Source organism: Scyliorhinus canicula, chromosome 18 (genome assembly GCF_902713615.1).
Source record: "Scyliorhinus canicula chromosome 18, sScyCan1.1, whole genome shotgun sequence".
In the NCBI taxonomy this organism is placed as follows: Eukaryota; Metazoa; Chordata; class Chondrichthyes; order Carcharhiniformes; family Scyliorhinidae; genus Scyliorhinus; species Scyliorhinus canicula.
In genome coordinates, this window is record NC_052163.1 from 60,546,017 (window position 1) to 60,565,545 (window position 19,529).

General features: G+C 45.0%; 1 protein-coding gene across 4 annotated transcripts in view; it reads right to left on the reverse strand.

The window, feature by feature from the left end:
* Positions 1-19,529, reverse strand: part of cacna1g (calcium channel, voltage-dependent, T type, alpha 1G subunit) — an 827,599-nt gene that overhangs the window by 65,249 nt on the left and 742,821 nt on the right. For all 4 annotated transcript variants that reach the window (XM_038776398.1, XM_038776397.1, XM_038776396.1 and 1 more), the window contains 4 exons: positions 14,552-14,703; positions 13,403-13,512; positions 11,031-11,164; positions 2,227-2,297 (listed from right to left, as the gene is read on the reverse strand). In XM_038776398.1, the coding sequence (XP_038632326.1) occupies positions 2,227-2,297; positions 11,031-11,164; positions 13,403-13,512; positions 14,552-14,703 (467 nt within the window). The remainder of the gene's footprint in view (positions 1-2,226; positions 2,298-11,030; positions 11,165-13,402; positions 13,513-14,551; positions 14,704-19,529) is intronic.

A 19,529-nucleotide genomic window follows, 5' to 3' on the forward strand; every position in this document is an offset into this window, starting at 1 on the left:
GAGAGGTGTGGTACCTTTTAGGAAGGTAGGTTTGCATATTTTCCATGGGACACCTTTGGGGGAAGTAAGGTGTCTTTAGGGAAAGGTCAAGTATCTTTTAAGAGTGTTAAAGGCATGAATGTGCATAAAAAGTGCATAAACTCATTTAGTGTCAAGCTTATTGTAACTGTAAAATATATCAAATAAAATTGGCAAAGACAGCTGTTAAAGGTGTTTGTCAAGCTATTAAGGCATTTAAAGCTCCTCCTCTTTGAATCTTTAAAAAAAAGTCTGCAATTTAAAAAAAAAATCAGTGCATTTTGTTTCACTCCATTGACATAAACCAAAAGGTTACCATTCCTGGATTAGTTATACATGACTGATTTCACAGCCTTCCATTATCACAGTGTGGTGCATTTCATTTTACAGTTTGGTTGGTAGCTGTACGTGCTTATAGACTCTTTGAAGTGGGACTATGAATGTCAATGCTTTTATAGGGAATTATGTACTTAGATGATATGTTTGTTCTTGTAAGAGGGGCATAGGTTGACATGAAGGCCTGGAATCTCTGTTTGGGAGATACGCCGCTCGTCTTTTTGCCAACTCCACCGTCAAGTCCTGGTAGATCCGGACCGTAGTACCATCCCATATGTTCTCCCGCTGGAGGTGAATTGCATCTGATTTGTGTTCTCATCAGGAGGCAATTCACTATCTTCAGCATGCAAATTTATGCATGGCAAGGATTATGAGGGATTCCCACGGGAATCCATTATTGGGCTGCCATCTTGAGTGGGTGGCTGAATAGCTAGGTCCCGTTGCTGCCCATTCCTCCCCACATTGCAAATCAGCTCCCCACCTGATCCCCCCGGAATCGCAAATCATCCCCTTACCCTTAGATAGTCTGGATCCCAGTCCCTTCCCCCATGTACTAGGGTAACCAACCCCACCCACCCCCAGAAGCCACAAAATAGGGGGACCCCCAGAGACCCCACAATGTTTACAAACATCAACCACTTCAAAGAGAGATAAGTGCTGCCAATTTCCAGCTGAGCACGTCAGCTGAGCACTTCAAAAGCACTCAAGCATGATTGGTGGGGGGGGGGTGATTGGAATGGACATATTTCTCTTTGAAGTGGTAAATGTTTGTAAACATTGTGGTCAGAGCACTTCAGAGTTACTTAACGATGAAACAAATGAATGAAGCAAAGCTCACAGTTGTGTGTGTGTGTGTGTGTGTAGAAGCTGTCAATGACAGCCCACTAAGGGAAATGAATGAATGGCTTGCAGTTCAAGGATCTGAGGGGTTTAAACAGAGGTTACTGCTTTCTCTTTCCAGGACTTGAGAGATGATGGGCGGAATTCTCCGCAGGGGGCCGAATTCGTGAAGGCCGTCGTGAACTCGGCCGAGGTTCACGACAGCCACGGAGCTCGCTCCCCGCACCTAATTCACCCCCACCCAGGGGGCTAGGAGCGGGCCTCTGTCTTTCTCGGCAGCGACCTCGTCACGCCGAGAATGTGAAGTCATCTGCGCATGCGCGGGTTGCCAGTTCCAACCCGCGCATGCGCGGATGACTTCATCGCGCAGACGGCATGAACCCGCGCATGCGCGGTGGCCGTCTTTCTCCTCAGCCGCCCGGCAAGACGTGGCGGCTTGATCTTGCCGGGCGGCGGAGGGGAAAGAGTGTGCCGTTTTGGACGCTGGCCCAACGATCGGTGGGCACCGATCGCGGGCCTGTCCCCTCCCGAGCACAGTCGTGGTGCTCCCGTGCCAATCGGGCCCCTAGATGCCCCAAACGGGCATCTGGCGCCCGTTTCACGAATGCAGCGACCAGGTGTGGTTGCTGCCGTGGTGAAATGGGCATGAACGGCCGGCCGCTCGGCCCATCGAGCTCGGAGAATCGCCGTTCGCCGTGAAAAACGGCGGGCGGCGATTTTTCCGAGCGGTGGGTGGGGGGGGGTGGAGAGAATCGCTGGGGGCGCCAGGGGGGGCATAAAAAATGTCGGGAGGCCCTTTCACGATTCTCCCACGCCACGCAGGTGCATTGCCCAGGTGAATGTACGATATTGATTTTTTTTCAACATTGATTTTGTTGCATTCAACAGCTTCTCGCACCAGGGTCATAACATAAGTTGAGCTATGGATGGAAGCACAGTGAATCTATAGAGCTAGAAAAAGATTCCACACAATTCGCCCCCCGCTCCGATACATCTCTCCCGATTGTTGTGAGTTTACAGCAATGCGCTCACCTGTGGAAGGGCCTGGATTACGGTGTTCAGTAAGGCTCTCATCCCCACCGCCATCTTCAAGAGCTTCAGGACTTTTGGGAACATAAGTAAAGGTTATAAATGCTGCAGACAGATGTTTCCTGATTACCTGTTCTAAGTAACAATGCATCACCTAAACATATTCTGTTTTAAATAATTTAGTTAACAAGCCTTATTTGATCCAAATGCCAAGCTCCCCTAATAAGGTTCATGACATCCTTCTGCCATTCAAGACAAAATAGTTGACGCTGGCCTGATAAGGAATTCTGCTCTCATCTGCTTTTTGCCCGGTACTTTATGCTGTTAGAAATTAACAGGCAGAACTGGGGTGAATACAGAAAGTCCAGAGGGGGAGTGATAATGGAAATAAGAGAGGCAAAGAAGGAGTATGAGAAAAAATTGGTAGCTAACTTAACAGGGAATCCAACAGTCTTCCCGGGCGAGCCCTTTGATGACGTTTCATGTTGGTCACGCAGCATGTTTTCTTAGGGTCTGGTATAGCACAGGGCTAAATCACTGGCTTTGAAAGCAGACCAAGGCAGGCCAGCAGCACGGTTCAATTCCCGTACCAGCCTCCCCAAACAGGCGCCGGAATGTGGCGACTAGGGGCTTTTCACAGTAACTTCATTTGAAGCCTACTCGTGACAATAAAGCGATTTTCATTTTCATTTTTTCATTTCTAGGCGCATTCCAGTAGTAAACACGTAGTACAAGGAGGGGTGGAGCTGATTAGGGACCAAAAAGGGGATCTACACATGGTGGCAGAGGGCACAGTTGAGGTACTAAATGGACACTTTCCATCCCTCTAAGGAAGAAGATGCTGCTAAATTTGTAGTGAAAGAGGAGGTAGTTAAAACACTGGAGGGTCTGAAAATTGATAAAGAGGAGGTATTACAAAGGCTTTCTGTACTTAAAGTTGATGAGTCACCAGGACTAGTTGGGATGTATTTCAAGAGGCTGAGGAAATAAGGTGGCAATTGCAGAGGTTCTGACCACTTCCAATCATCTAGTCTCCTTAGATACAGGGGTGGTTCCAGAAGATTGGAAAATTGTAAATGTTACACTTCAGTTTAAAACTGGGCTTGATGTAAACCCAGAAACTACTGGCCAGTCAGTTTAACCTTGATGGTAAGATAGTTTTCAGGAATGGTAACCTGGGACAAATTAACAGTTACTTGGACAGTTACATATGGAAAACAAAAATGGATTTGTTCAAGGCAAATCATATTTAACTAACTTAACTGAGTTTTTTGATGAGGTAACAGAAAGGTTTGATAAGGGTAATGTGGTTGAAATGCTGCATATGGACTTCCAAAAGGCAATAGAAATGGCCACATAATATACATGTCAACAAAATTGAAGCCCATAGAATAAAAGGAACAGTGGCAGCAGGGATGCAAAGTTGGTTGAGTGACAGAAGACACAGGGAGTGGTGAAGGATTGTTTTATGGACTGGATAAAGGTATATACTCGGGTTCGCCAAGGGTCGGTACCAGCTACGTTACTTTTCTTGATGTATTAATGACATGGACTTGGGTGCATAGGGCACAATTTCAACATTTTCAGATGACAAAAATCTTGGAAGCATTGTGAATTGTGAAGAGGATAGTGATAGATCTCAAGAGGACACAGAATAGGCTGGTGTCATGGGTGGATGCATGGCAGAAGAATGTTAAGGTTAAAAAATGTGAAGTTGGTAGGAGGACAAGGAGAAGCAACATAAAATAAAAGTTGCAATCATAAAGGAGGCGCAGGAACAGCGAGAACTGGGGATATATATTCACAAATCATTGAAGGTGTCATAGCAGGTTGAGAAAGTGGCTGAAAAGACGAAGGGATCCCGGGCTTCATAAAAAGAGGTAGTGGTGATGGGGGGGGGGGGGGGGGGGGGGGGGGCATGGATTTTGAGCTGTGACAACTATTCTGGAGTAGCATCACAGAGAAATATTGACCAGGTGGGAAGGTGTTTGTCGGGTAGTTGGTGGATACAGGTTCTTCCAACCCTAAACTCTCAGCAAGATACTGTGGTAATATGCATCACTGTAAATACACAAGGGGTTCATGTAGATACACAAGGACTAAATAAACACTAGAGGGAGTACCAGAGACATCAAGACACACAGACATTCAACCAATAGGTCAGTAAGATAGGACACGACCAATAGGCAGTTAAGACACATCCAGAGGTGACACCACCACAAGGGGGCTACCCATATAAAAGGACAGGGCACACATGCTCTTTCTCTTTCCATAGGCGATACTCAGAGACACAGGGGCAGATCAGGAAGCATCACACCCACCGCATGGATTAAAGCAGACTGGTTAGTTAGATTGAGTTACTATAGCAAAGAGTTACTCGTCTTTGAGTGGAATTGTTAGCGCCACACAAGGCAGATGACATGCTGCATCAATATCGCAATCACAAGAAACAATCCAGGCCGGATGACGCAGATTACATACTGCATCGCTACCACAAGCATAGAAAAAAAAGAGTCCAAATCAGACAAGAAAGTGATTTGATCACTTCTTGGTTCCTTAAGCACAGGGACACTGCCGGCGTTCACAAGGAAATGACAACATCAGCGTCGACACTTCAATAACAAAACAAGAAAGCCACTCAACCATATTAATTCATAAACTTTGGACTCATACATATTATTTGTATTGTGTAATTATCACTGTCATCATGATTTGTACATGTCATCACTTTCTACCTATTTTGTTCAATTTTCTTGAACACTGTACAGAAAATATGTAACACGAAAAAAGGGGGGATGTGGTGATATGCATCACTGTAAATACACAAGGGGTTAATGTAGATACACAAGGACTAAATAAACACTAGAGGGAGCACCAGCGACATCATGACACACAGACATTCAACCAATAGGTTGGTAAGATAGGACACGACCAATGGGCAGTTAAGACACCCAGAGGTGACATTACAATAAGGGGCTACCCCTATAAAAGGACAGGGCACACATGCTCTTTCTCTTTCCATAGTCGACACTCAGAGACACAGGGAAGGGAAGCATCACACCCACCGCATGGATTAGAGCAGACTGGTTAGTTAGATTGAGTTGCTATAGTAAGATCAGCAGGAGAGTCGAACTCAAGTAGGAGAATTGTTAACTGTTCAATAAATATGTTAAACCTATCTCCAAGTCTGAACCTTCCTTTGTCAGAGTATACATCAAGGAAGCAGCTTATGTTACATGAAGAAGCATAACACAACATGGTTCCAGGTGTGCCTGTTGAATCTCTATAGCTCAACTCAACAAATCCGTGACTACCACCAACGGCACCCAGGCAAGATGTTCGAGATTCCAGTTCCGCAGCAGCTCAGGTACCACGGCAATCTCAGTGCAAACTGGCGCGCATTCAGGCAGAGATTCGAGTCTACCTGGTAGCGTCCGAACTAGATGGCGTGGCGGATGCAGAGAAAATAAAGCTTCTGCTCACCATTGCCGGTGCAAGTGCAGCAGAAATCTTCAAGACTTTCAAGTACTCCAAAGGGCAAGACAAGAGAGACTTCCAGACAGTCCTGGAAAAGTTTCAAACATACTGCGAGGAAAACAAAAGAGAGAATGGTAAAAGAGGTGCCAATACTCACCATGAGGCGAAGGTAGGCCTGCAAATGCAGAAAACGGCAGTTTTGATTGGCAGCCATCTTGAGAAATGAGCCACACATGCGCAGTTCCCCAGAAGACGAGAACCGGCCAGTGTTTTGCGCATGCGCGGAATGCCGTGCATGCGCAGTTGCAAAAACGGGGCAAAGTAAAGGAACAGCGATCTGCGCGTGCGCGATCCATTCCTACGCTCTACGTCATAAGCGTCATGACATCAGAGACCCTGGACCACGCCCACTTAAAGGGGAAATGTCCGAAAATAGTGAAAAAAAATTTTAACGCCGGAAAACACAATTCTTTCACCTGGAACCCAGCCTTCAGAACAGCGACCACGACACCACACAACCCTGCCAGGGCAATCTCTGCAAGACATGCCAGATCATCGAAATGGATACCACCATTACATGTGGAAACACCACCCACCAGGTACGCGGCACATACTCGTGTGATTTGACCAATGTAGTCTACCTCATACGCTGCAGGAAAGGATGTTCCGAAGCGTGGTACATTGGCGAGACCATGCAGACACTGCGACAACGAATGAACGGGCATCGTGCGACAATCACCAGGCAGGAATGTTCCCTTCCAGTCGGGGAACACTTCAGCAGTCAAGGGCATTCAGCCTCTGATCTCCGGGTAAGCGTTCTCCAAGGCGGTCTTCAGGACACGTGACAACGCAGAATTGCCGAGCAAAAACTTATAGCTAAGTTCCGCACGCATGAGTGTGGCCTCAACCGGGATCTTGGATTCACGTCGCATTACATTCACCCCCCACCATCTGGCCTGGATTTGCAAAATCCTACCAACTGTCCTGGCTTGAGACAATTCACACCTCTTTAACCTGGGATTACCCCAATCTCTGGATCTGTAATGATTTGATTACCTGCAAATGCTCGCATTCCAAACATTGTCTGGCATCTCTGACTTTGTCTATATAAATGTTTCTGGAACATACCTCGCCATTCACCTGAGGAAGGAGCAGTGCTCCGAAATCTCGTGTTTGAAACAAACCTGTTGGACTTTAACCTGGTGTTGTAAGACTTCTTACTGTGCTCACCCCAGTCCAACGCCGGTATCTCCACATCATGTTCACCTGGAACGACACCACAATGCCTATACTTCGACCAGTAGCTGAAAATAACCTCCGCAGAACCTTGCAAAGAGCGCACAGAAAAGTATGGTCAATTTGCGCATGCGTGAAAGCTACGCATGTGCAGTTGCGAAAAGGCGCAAAGTAAAGGAACAGCGATCTGCGCATGCGCGATCCATTCCTACGCTCTACATCACAAGCGTCATGACATCAGAGACCCCGGACCACGCCCACTTAAAGGGGAAATGTCCCAAAATAGTGAAAAAAGTTTTTATGCCGGAAAACGCAATTCTTTCACCTTGAACGACACCACAATGCCTGAACTTCGACCAGTTGCTGCAAGCAACCTCCGCAGAACTTTGCAACAAGCAGTTAGCACTGCCCAAAGAAACAATTTGGTCCTTGAAGACTACGCCTCAGACATTGATTACTTCTTTGGACATCGCGAGCACAATGACAGCTCCGACACAAAAAGTGATGATATGGTCCTTGAAAACTACGACTTGGAAGATGATTTCATCATTGGACATGCCGACCTCAGTACCAAAGTACGACAGAGTACAGGCCCACAGAGAGTGGCCTGATGCCAAGAGACAAAGAGAGGTCCTGGCTCACAGAGAGCGGCCTGATGCCAAACCACTGGTCCACGCACCACGAAGAGTCCCCGACTCCACACAGAGAGTAGTCCACGCACCATGATGAGTCCTTGACTCCACACAGAGAGTGGTCCACGCACCACGAAGAGTCCCCGACTCCACACTGAAAGTGGTCCACGCACCACGAAGAGTCCCCGACTCTGCACAGAAAGCGATGACAGACTCCACAGCGGGATCATTGCCCCTCTCCACACAGAGAACACAGAAAGACTCCACAGCGAGACCACTGCACGATTCCGTTGACAGCGCACAGATCGACTCCACAGCGAGATCACTGCACGACTCCACACAGGGAACGATGCCAGACTCCACAGAGAGAGTGATACAAGCCTCCACAGCGAGCTTGTTGATAGACTCCATGATGGAAGCAGCGCAAAACTCCAGAGCGCAGTCCTTGCATGAACAAGACCATGAAGGTCTAGCAACCTTATCTGAGCAACCAGCAGCAGACGATGCAAGTCTGACACGCTGAAGTGCACAGCAATACGACCATGAGACTCTACCACACTCACGTGCACAACAAAAAGACTATGACAGTCTACCCAGATTATTTGAGCCACCAGAAGAAGACTTTGACAGTCTACCCAGCTCATCTAACCAACAAGAAGACACTGAAGGTCTACCCACGGTATGTACGACAAGTGACAATGGCTTCACAATTCCCATACAAGATGTGCAACATGACAACGAGACTGACTGTTCTCAGCCAGCATGTACAGAGGCACTCGACAATCAAAGTGAGGTTAGTAGTGACTCCAGTGACACCACGCTAATTCAAACCTCATCCACTTGAGCCTCTCCGATAGAAAATGCATTCCTGAATGTTTTGACTCTGGATGAGGAGCATCAAGACACTTCAGATGATTCAAGTGACACCTTAGATGATTCAAGTGAACCTGAAATGACCCCGGACGGGGAGTGTCAAGAAACCAAAGCTGATTCAGGTGAACCAGAAAGGACTCCAGATGGGAAGTCGACAAGCCAAAGATGATTCTAGTGAACCGGACATGACTCCAGACGGGGAGCGCCGAGGAATCAGAGATGGCACGCTCAATGAAACAGCAGATGCCACAAAGGACAATGACACAAGTAACTTTGTGAAGGACTCGAATTCTCAACTCTGTGTGGTCATTGAGCGCAACAAACACAACAATGAAACCTACGAAAACAACAACAAAGACAACAACAAGAAGCGTACCAAAGGCACCAACGTCAACAACAAGCACGACAAAATCAACCACACTGGAACAACGACTGGTATGACATGGTACAACTCCGAACTGCAGGACACTGTGACAGTACAGCTCAGGACAATGGCAAGTGTACAGCCATACCAGGCATGACAGCAAATCTCACCAATCCAAGTTTGCTTCACTGCAAACCAGTGAACCAGCTTTCAAGGCAGATAGGTTTGCTCCACTACGAACAAACAAGCAAGCTTTCAAGGCAGATGACATGCTGCATCAATATCGCAATCACAAGAAACAATCCAGGCCGGATGACTCAGGTTACATACTGCATCGCTACCACAAGCATAGGAAAAAAAGGGTCCAAATCAGACAAGAAAGTGATTTGATCACTTCTTGGTTCCTTAAGCACAGAGACACTGCCGGCGTTCACAAGGAAATGACATCAACGTCGACACTTCAATAACAAAACAAGAAAGCCACTCGACCATATTGATTCATAAACTTTGGACTCATACATATTATTTGTATTGTGTAATTATCACTGTCATCATGATTTGTACATGTCATCACTTATCTACCTATTTTGTTCAATTTTCTTGAACACTGTACAGAAAATATGTAACGCGAAAAAAGGGGGGATGTGGTGATATGCATCACTGTAAATACACAAGGGGTTAATGTAGATACACGAGGACTAAATAAACACTAGAGGGAGCACCAGCGACATCATGACACACAGACATTCAACCAATAGGTCAGTAAGATAGGACACGACCAATGGGCAGTTAAGACACCCAGAGGTGACATTACAATAAGGGGCTACCCCTATAAAAGGACAGGGCACACATGCTCTTTCTCTTTCCATAGGCGACACTCAGAGACACAGGGGCAGATCAGGGAAGCATCACACCCACCGCATGGATTGGAGCAGACTGGTTAGTTAGATTGAGATAAGATCAGCAGGCGAGTCAAACTCAAGTAGGAGAATTGTTAACTGTTCAATAAATATGTTAAACCTATCTCCAAGTCTGAACCTTCCTTTGTCAGGGTATACATCAAGGAAGTAGCTGATGCTACATGAAGAAGCATAACAATGGTTAGGGGTGGGTTTAGCACAGGGCTAAAGAGCTGGCTTTTAAAGCAGACCAAGGCAGGCCAGCAGCACAGTTCAATTCCCATATCAGCCTCCCCGAACAGGCGCCGGGATGTGGCGACTAGTGGCTTTTCACAGTAATTTCATTTGAAGCCTACTTGTGACAATAAGCGATTTTCATTTCATTTCATTTCATTTCAACACAACAGATACCAGTATTGGAGATGGGATCGCTGGTATCACCATTGGCTCGACCTATCATACATCAATGGTGTGCCTCAGGACAACAAATACAAATGGCCTTGGATTGAAAGAGAGGGATGATTTCCATTTGGAGAATGGGTAATCAGCCTGTGATCAATAATTGATCCATATTTTTGCCCAGCAACTCTTAGGCTACATGGGCTTCAAAATGCTGCTGGATCTGGAGGAGGGATTCTCAACAGTGCCAACTCTGCTGCAGGCTGCCATCTCAAATAGGTAAGGGGTCCTAGCCCTGAGCTTTGGAAGAGTAAGGCTGGCAGCAATGGAGTAGAAGGAGGTCCCATTCTGCCATACAGCTCCTGGTGGATAGTGCAGAATAGGCGGGCCTTAATTTGCAGCATTAATATGTGTTGTGATTATTTGTTTTGTGACATAGTTCCAAGAGAATAATTCAGGCTCTGGTACCTTGATGAAGTGACCAACACTGGCTGTCAGTGCCACTGGACTATTAGACCAAGGTGGGGCATCATTGTAATGTCTGACCCTTACCTCAGATCATACAGCACAGAAAGAGATAATTTGGGCTGGTTCTTTGAAAAAGCCATCCAATTAGTTCCACACCTCTCACCTCTTTCCTTGAAGTCCAGCAATTTGTGTTCCTTCAAAGATTTTCCAAATTCCTTTTTGAAAGTTACTACTGAATCTCCCTCTATCATCATTTCAGGCACCCCTTTCCAGATTCCAACAGCACAATATGTAAAAATAAGTTCCACTCCTCCCTATTGGTTTTCAACTCACCCAACATCAATAAAACCCACGCACAAACTATGAGCTAGGAGAAAATCTATAAAAGGAAGTGAATTTTTATATCTGAGAGGAATTTTACATAAACTGCAGTGAATAATAAGTTCCAGTTTTACTGACCTCGAGCAATCCGGAGAACTCTCATGATTCGAATGATTGTGGGGTTGATTGGCAAGGAGGCATTCACCTCAATCTCCTCAAGTGTGATCCCCATAATGGACAGCAGTACAATAGCTAGATCCAACTGGTTCCATCTGAAGTTAAACCACAAAGCAACTTTCACAACTTAGTAACTGGGTCAAAACTTAGCGTGGGTCTGAAACCCAGAGAGCTGCAGGTAAACACGAGGGCGTGCTGAAGTTCTGTTTTTATTTTAACATTTAATTTGCTAATGTAAATTAGATTAAAGCCTTCTGTTTCTATTTCTGATGGTGAGAGTGCATTACGGTACCGAGCACCTAGAGGTTTGATGTCCTTGGTTAATGCAATCAGTAATCAGCAAATTATTAAAGCAAATTCAAATATCCTTAGTTGTTGTGCGTTGCAAGTCTCCTAGATAACTGAGGGGAGTATTTTTTAACCTTAACAACGTTGCATTGAGAACCTCCAGGATTTTATTTCATCTATAGTAATTTCAAATACTATCTGATTTCTATCTGCAATATTAAATTGATCACTGTCTATAACACTGGGGATTTGAAAAAAAGTGATATTGAGAGGTTCCTGAGACTAAGTGTTGACTCCGGGGCAGGAATCATGGAGTTTCACGACAGCAAAACTGGTGCCGCATCTGGATTGATTCAGTGACTGTTAAGGGGCTAGCACCGACACCACGTGGAATACAATCGATTCCAATGAGAAACGGTGCCAGATTCGCTGGGCCCGTGATTGATACTCAGGAGGCTGACAAGTTGCAGCCGCATATACACACTACAATCCCCACACACACTGATCCCAGCCAACAAGCTGGCACTAGTTGAATATTAGTTTTTATTGACTTTTTTTGGTATAATGTGCCTTTTGATACTGGCAGAATTACATCAGAGTTAAGTTGTAACAACTGCAACACCAATATCGTATTGTGACTGCAGACGCTACAAACCTGTAAATGGAGCTTTGCAATTGGCAGTCAGGCTTATGGTAGGTTGATCTTAACTTTTGGACCAGTGTCGTATACTAGCAGAACCACTCGTTTCTGCCGGAAAGGGGCCGGAGACATTCTGAGGTCCAATAGGGCAGCATGGTAGCATAGTGGTTAGCATCAATGCTTCACAGCTCCAGGGTCCCAGGTTCGGTTCCCGGCTGGGTCACTGTCTGTGCGGAGTCTGCACGTCCTCCCCGTGTGTGCGTGGGTTTCCTCCGGGTGCTCCGGTTTCCTCCCACAGTCCAAAGATGTGCGGTGTTAGGTGGATTGGCCATGCTAAATTGCCCGTAGTGTCCTAAAAAGTAAGGTTAAGGGGGAGTTGTTGGGTTACGGGTATAGGGTAGATACGTGAGTTTGAGTAGGGTGATCATTGCTTGGCACAACATCGAGGGCTGAAGGGCCTGTTCTGTGCTGTACTGTTCTAAATTCTAAATTAAGTCTCAGTTAAGTGGAGCTGGCGAACCTTCTGGCCCTCTAAAGCAGTTCTCTGGGTTCAGGCAGGGAGTAAATATCATGTGTAAATATCATGTGGCCTCGGCTGCTAACAAGGTTAAGTCCAGGAATGGATAAGGGCTGGGGTCATGGTCATGGAAACCAATCTGTCTGCGTTTGGCGTGCTGGTGGGGCACTTGTCTTCCTTTGGACCCTGACAAATAATTGAGAAGACACCTTTTAGCACCTTTTTGGTTCTTTTACTATGCCAGTTCTGCCCTTAAATTGCAATCTGGGTCATAGGCTGATTAAAAGGTGACCCACTGCCTGAAACAGATAGGTGGTTTTGGCCAGCGGTCAGCCTTTGTAAAAGCAGCAGAGAGCAGAGCATTGCTGTTCAGTCTACCAGCCACATTTCAAGGCCACTGTCTCACCGCCATTAATATTTCTGATTTTGGGAAGTTAAACTGCTCCTTATTTGACCCCATGATGGTGTGAAACCTGAATGCTAAATGACAAAATAGGTGCAATTCATCATTATTTCATGCAATAGCTAAGCTCCCTTTTAATGTTTTTGTAAATCGATAGATTGAGTATCTGTTGCAAGGCATACGTCTGCACCGCTTGCACTCTATAGCCTGAGAATAGTTGGGGCAATTATTGGAGCAACAGTACAATGTTACGCCACACAACATGCTGACTGTGAGGTTATAGTACCGCTGGACATGAAAAAGTATTTTTGCGATTGCTGCTCCAATTAAACAAGGTGCAAAAAATAACGAGGGACAATCTAATCGTCTCTCCTCTGTACCGACAAAAACAAACTGTCACACAATGAAACAAGCTTTGATCCCGCAAACCACCCCCCCCCCCCCCCCTCCCCCTCCATAACTCCGGTATTGCTCTGGTATTTTACCTATCCTTGAAGAATCGGCGAAAACCAAAGGCAAGTAGTTTGAATACAGACTCCAGGACAAAGATAATCGTGAAGATGTAATTACAGATCTTTAGGGCCTCGTCAAGAACCTGAGAACATTAGAGATTAAGATTAAAGGTAAAATGTTAAATGAGAACAATTTTTGTCCTTTTGAGGATACCAGTTTCTATTTGACATAGAATGATACAGCACTTGGGGGGGGGGGGGGGGTCCGTTTGGTTGCTTGTTCTTTGGCAGAGTTATCCAACGAATCCCAATCTCCTACTTCTTCCCTGTAGCTTTTTAATATTTCCCCTCAGATTTCTCTTTGGAAAGTTAATATTGAATCTGCTTATTACTGTGACATATTGATTTATTTTGTTTCAAAGCTCCATTACTTTTTAACCATTCACTGTTCTTGTTCCCTTGCAGTATTCACAATAATTAAACAATATATTATGTTATTGACCAAGATATATTGATAGCCATTAGCCTCACACCCCTAGGTGTCAGTACTGACAGCACCCTTGCCTCCAAGTTAGAAAGGAGGAATTCCTGTGCGGGGTGGAAATGATATGGCGAGGAAGACCGCCGGTTATATTTAAACGTAGTGAAACACGGTTCTTTTGTTGCGTCACCAGCAAAGAGGAAAATAAGATCTCGCATGTGAAATTCTTGTTTTTCTGAGCCTCGTGATATTTTGCGCCCACGTGGCCGTTTGTGCTCGCAGCAAATATGGGCGCAAAATCGGGGCAAACGTTTTTTTAATATGAGCTGAGGTTTGGGCATTTAAACGTTTATTCACAGAAATCATGGCTTCTCCTGATTGTTTTTAAGGTAGAGAAATGGAGGAGCAGCTGGGACACGGAGGGGATTATGAAACTTTTGATACAGGAATTTGAATGGTGGGGAGTTGGCGTTGTTAAACGATCCCTCGATTACATCAAGCAAGCAACAACACCATGAAGACTTTTCACACCCTTCAGTACCGAGCTTGAGTTGCAATTTGTTGGCTCTGAGTCATATCGCATGCCAATTCTTACCTACTCAAATGCAGTTTGCATTAGGAAACTGGAGGCAGTCAGCTTCAGTACTGTGACCAATGCCATTTTCCTGTTTCTAGTTTGATTAGAAAATAACCATCCTTACCTTTGGCTGCTGATAATGTTCCATTGCCATGGTGATTACATTCAGCCCAATCACTACAGTGATGAACAAATCCAAGTAATGACTCGTGCACATTTTGTGGATGAAAAGCCGAGCAGGCGAATAGTCAGAGTAATAAGGTTTACACTGTGCTTCTAAACGGAGGCAAGACATCAAACAAAAATGATTTAGATTTCAAAACAATGACATTTTCTTCTAGCTGTTATTGTTGCCATGCACAATTGAGCAAATTTCCAGCAGAATAACTCCAGTACTTATTCAGTGTCAAAAGCAGCCTACAGAAAACAAAAGGCCACCCACCTCTAGTAGTTCAGATCTGCGAAACACATCAATTTGGCCTCACAGGGATCCATTAAAATCTGTAAGTGATCAGTGGGGACTTGAGCTCGGCGATGATTAGCCCCATGGCGTTCGTGACCATTATTTGGTGACACAAAAATGCCCTGAATGTGGCCTCTAGTCAAAAACTTAGAATCAAGGGCAGCACGGTGGCGCAGTGGTAGCACTGCAGTCTCACGGCGCCGAGGTCCCAGGTTCGATCCCGGCTCTGGGTCACTGTCCGTGTGGAGTTTGCACATTCTCCCTGTGTTTGCATAGGTTTAACACCCACAACCCAAAGATGTGCAAGGTAGGTGGATTGGCCACGCTAAATTGCCCCTTAATTGGAAAAAATGAATGGGCGATCAGTGGGCGATCCAATATCTTAAGGGGCTGATAACTCGAAAAGGTGCCAGCCCCCCCATGAGCCATAACTTGAAGTCACAAGGCAAATATAAAGTTTGCTCGGACTTGGTTGGTTGAGATTAAGGACTTTGAACTCTGACTGTCAAAAGTCATGTCACTTGAGGATTCTGTGCATCTTCTTTTAATCACAATGATCAAAAAATGATGTTGTCACAGATTGTAGTGTAATTGACAAAGCTTAAAACAGGACAAAAATATGTGAGGCTTGAAATTAGTGGGCCTAAAATTTTTTATTTTCAATTGGGCACCTTGCTTTCATGATGCGTTTGGTGGAAATAAAACCTTTTCCTCACTGATACAGAGCACAAGGCACATATCAATGGCAGTTTTCATCTATTTGAGCATACTATTTATCTCAATATTTTAAAAAATGCTCTTCTGCAAAATTCTTGCAAGTCCCACATTCAGTAATGTTGACAGGGCAGTTCTTTTGACACTGAATGCCTGAAGTGATAATCATGAATGATGTGCAGGCATAATCGTCTCCAAAGAGACTTGACTACATACAGCCTGTTGCTTTGTGAAGCTTTCAACACATTAGCAGCAGCACTGTAATTCAGTTAGCTGTGTCTTAAAAGGGACTGCTCAATACAATCACGCGCAAATATGTGCAGAAAGAGTAACTTAAAAAGATGGATTGTTACCAAATATCCTTCTGAAGTTAGAATCATGTTTTGCCATACTATCTATTGTTCTGTTGTTTCTTTTTTTTTTTAACCACAAACACTAATTGTTTAAATCAACCTCCCATTATCTTCCTTTCCAATTTTAGAGATGCCCCTCTACAATAGATAGATTTGACATACAGATCAGTCATGATGGAATGAGTGATGGAACAAGCATAACGGCCTAATCCATTTCCTACGTTCCTAACATCTTTCTCAGTCAGCAGAGCGGGAGGTCACAACCTGACATCCCTCAGTATCATTAATATTGCTCCATAGGTAACCCACCACTGGAACCGTCAGCACTGGAAGATTCTCCTTCCCCAAATTCCGAACAATCACTGGGTCAAAGCATCCTCTTTCTCGCCAAATTACTCTGGTGGAGACTGGGGGAAAAAAAACAGAGTGCCTCGTACTCAACTGATAATAATAACTGAAAATGAGGTTCAATCCTAAATCTGCTCATTGAGAGGCTGCCGATTTAATATTGTAAGGACTGAATTATCACAAGTATCATGTCAGTGGCTGTTGGCAATGGGTACCTCCCATCAGTGGTGCCACAGCTATGAAATTTGAGAAATGATTGAGCTACAATATATTAACTTAAACATCTTCAGAAAAGAGACATAAATACTGTGAAACTCCAAAGTAGTGAAGGGAACCAAATCAACCTACAATAGATTCCGGCACTAATATTCACTGTCACTGCCTGGGCAGTAAGCTGACAGAAAAGATGCCCCTTCCATTTTAGATTCTGTCTGATTCAAATTCAATTGATTGAAATTGGCAGGCTTCTTCTCTGGTATTATGCTGTGTATTCACAAAATAGTTTTGTTTGTGAATTGTTTTCAGAGTTAACGATTAAAAGATCTTGACATATAGGGTGGGATTAGACCATAAGACATAGGAGTGGAAGTAAGGCCATTCGGCCCATCGAGTCCACTCCGCCATTCAATCATGGCTGATGGATTCTCCAGCCGCGTGATTGTCAACGGCGTGCCAGTCGCTGGCGGAAGGATTCTCTCTTCTCACCGCTTGTCAATGGATTTTCCCATTGAAGCCGCCCCACACCTCTGGGAAACCCAGGGGCGGGGGTGCGCTGCCAGCGGGAAATCAGAATCCCAACAGCCAGAGAATTCCAGCCCTTGTTCCTCATTTGCAATCAGTAAGAGTTTCAAACTTTTCAATTTGGATGGCATAGGCCAAGACAGTGGCTGGTATTCCCTTCCATTAATGCTCATTTCAGAAGAGCGCCGTGGTGTTCCAGTGGGACATTTCTGTCCTCCACACTCAACAGTAGAATTTGCTTTTGGCCAATGGTGTTCATGGGTCGGCAGCCTGATTTACATCTCTCCCAGTTTTTTTAAATTTCCAACTGCCTTGAAGGTTCGCTCCTCTCAGTCTTGGGTTTCTCAAGGAACATTCTGAAAATCTACAGTCGGATAAAATAAAAAAGGCAGAAATGCAAATGTTGGAACTCCGGATTGAAACCTGAAAATGCTGAGAGGGCAACCGAGCTGTAGAGGGATGAGACAGGGATGGTGTTTTGGATGTGCACTATCATTCTGGTGAAGGTTAGTGGCACAAAGTGCCACCAAAACCTCTCCTTTTCTTCAGATGCTGTCTGGTTTACTGTGGATTTCTTGCATTTTCTACTTTTGTACCTCACTAGTTCTGCAGCAATCAAACTGGAAAATCACATCTTCCCCTTTGTCTTTGTTTCCCTCACCCCCATGTAAACTATTATTCTTTCTCACCCTGTGCATTCTCCAGGTGTGGCCTTCATCTCTGCTCTCTTCATGTCCAAGAGAAGGAGATTTCACAGTGTATGGTGAACAAGTAGTTTAGCCATTCACTGCCAGATCTGGCTGGACCAGATAAAGCATTATTGGGTCCCACTCTCCTCTGCTAAAATAGCTCCAAAATTCCAGGCTCATCCTAAATTGTAAAGATAACCCTCGGTTTCTCTTCTGCGCCACATACCATCTTCGTTAAACCCCTCTTCCCACCTCCAACAACAAGAGCAAGGAGCTCATAGATTTCTTTGTTTTGTTCGGATCCCTCTATTCCTCCGTTCCTTCCCTTAGCTCACTGATAAAATCACCTGGTTTAGCATTGAACTCGCAACTTTCTCTAGGTTCTTTCCCATTTTCCCTCTCTGTGCTGGGCTTGTCAATGATGCCTGAATCCTGCTCCATCAATCCTCTTCCCACTGCCAACCACACAGCTTTCCTCCGTGGTCCCATGTCAGCTTGGATAATTAATGACTTTCTCTCTTTGGGTTCCACCCACTCTCCTAAAATAAAACACGCAAACTACTGCCCCACATCCAACCTTTCTTTCCTCTTCAGAGTACTTTAACTTGTTGTGTCCTCCCTTAGCCATCTTCCTCGCAACTCCATTGCTTGAATTTCTCCAGTCAGATTTCCAACCCTGCCATGGTATTGAAACAGTCCTTATCAATATGTGCCTATGACTAGAGCAAACTATCCCTCCTCGTCCTTTCTGCACCCTTTGGCATTATCGACCACACCATCTATGGAAACCTGACCACAAAAATTGCTATTCCAGTTCCTGCACAGTTACCTCAGGTGTCCCCCAAATATCCGTCCTTGGCCTCTCTCATTGCTCATCTACGTGCTGTCCTTTGGATCATTTGGATGTCAGTTTCCACATGTCTGATGCCATGCAGCTCGACTTCACCATCACATCTCTCAACACTTCTGCAGTGTCTACATTATCAGACTGCTTCACTGCCAACCAGATGTGATTGAGTAGAACTTTCCTCTAACTAAATATTAGCAAGACCAAAGCCATTGCCTTTCGCCCCGTCCTCAACATCTGTTCCCTAGCCATCGACTCTGGTTACGGTATGAGGCTTGACCAGATTGTTCACAACCTCATGTCTAACTCAGAGGTGAGCTTCCAACGGCATATCCTCCTCATTGCAAAGACCTCTTATTGCCACCTTCGTAGCGTTACACGGCTGTAGACCCTCTCTCAGCTCATCGGTTGCTGAAAGCTCCCATTCATGCTTTTGTTAAATCTATTAACTGTTGAATATTTTCATGATCTTCTGGTTGAGCTCTCATCTTCCATCCTACATAAACATGAGTTCCTCCAAATCTCTACTATCCTAACTAGCAATAAGTACTGGATCACCCTTACCCAGTGTCCACTGACCGATAATTGCTAAAATACTCATCATTGTTCTCAAGTACTCCATGGCCTCCTTCCTTGATCTCTTCAACCTCTCCAGCCCTTCAGGTCTTCTTGTCCGCTGGTGTTTCTCCAACTCTGACCCTGTCCACATCCACGATTTTAATCACGTCTTCAGCTGCCTAGTTCCTAAACTTTGAGATGGCCTCATAAATCTCTCTGTCTCTCTCTTTCTCTTTGACCCTTTACGGTACTCCATGAAACCAAACTGTTGGTCATCTGGTATATCACCTCCTTATGTGGCTCAGCATCAAATTTCACTTGATAACATTCCTCTGAAGTGCTTTGGGATGTTTTGCAACATGAAGGCTGCTGTGGGCACAATTCAATGG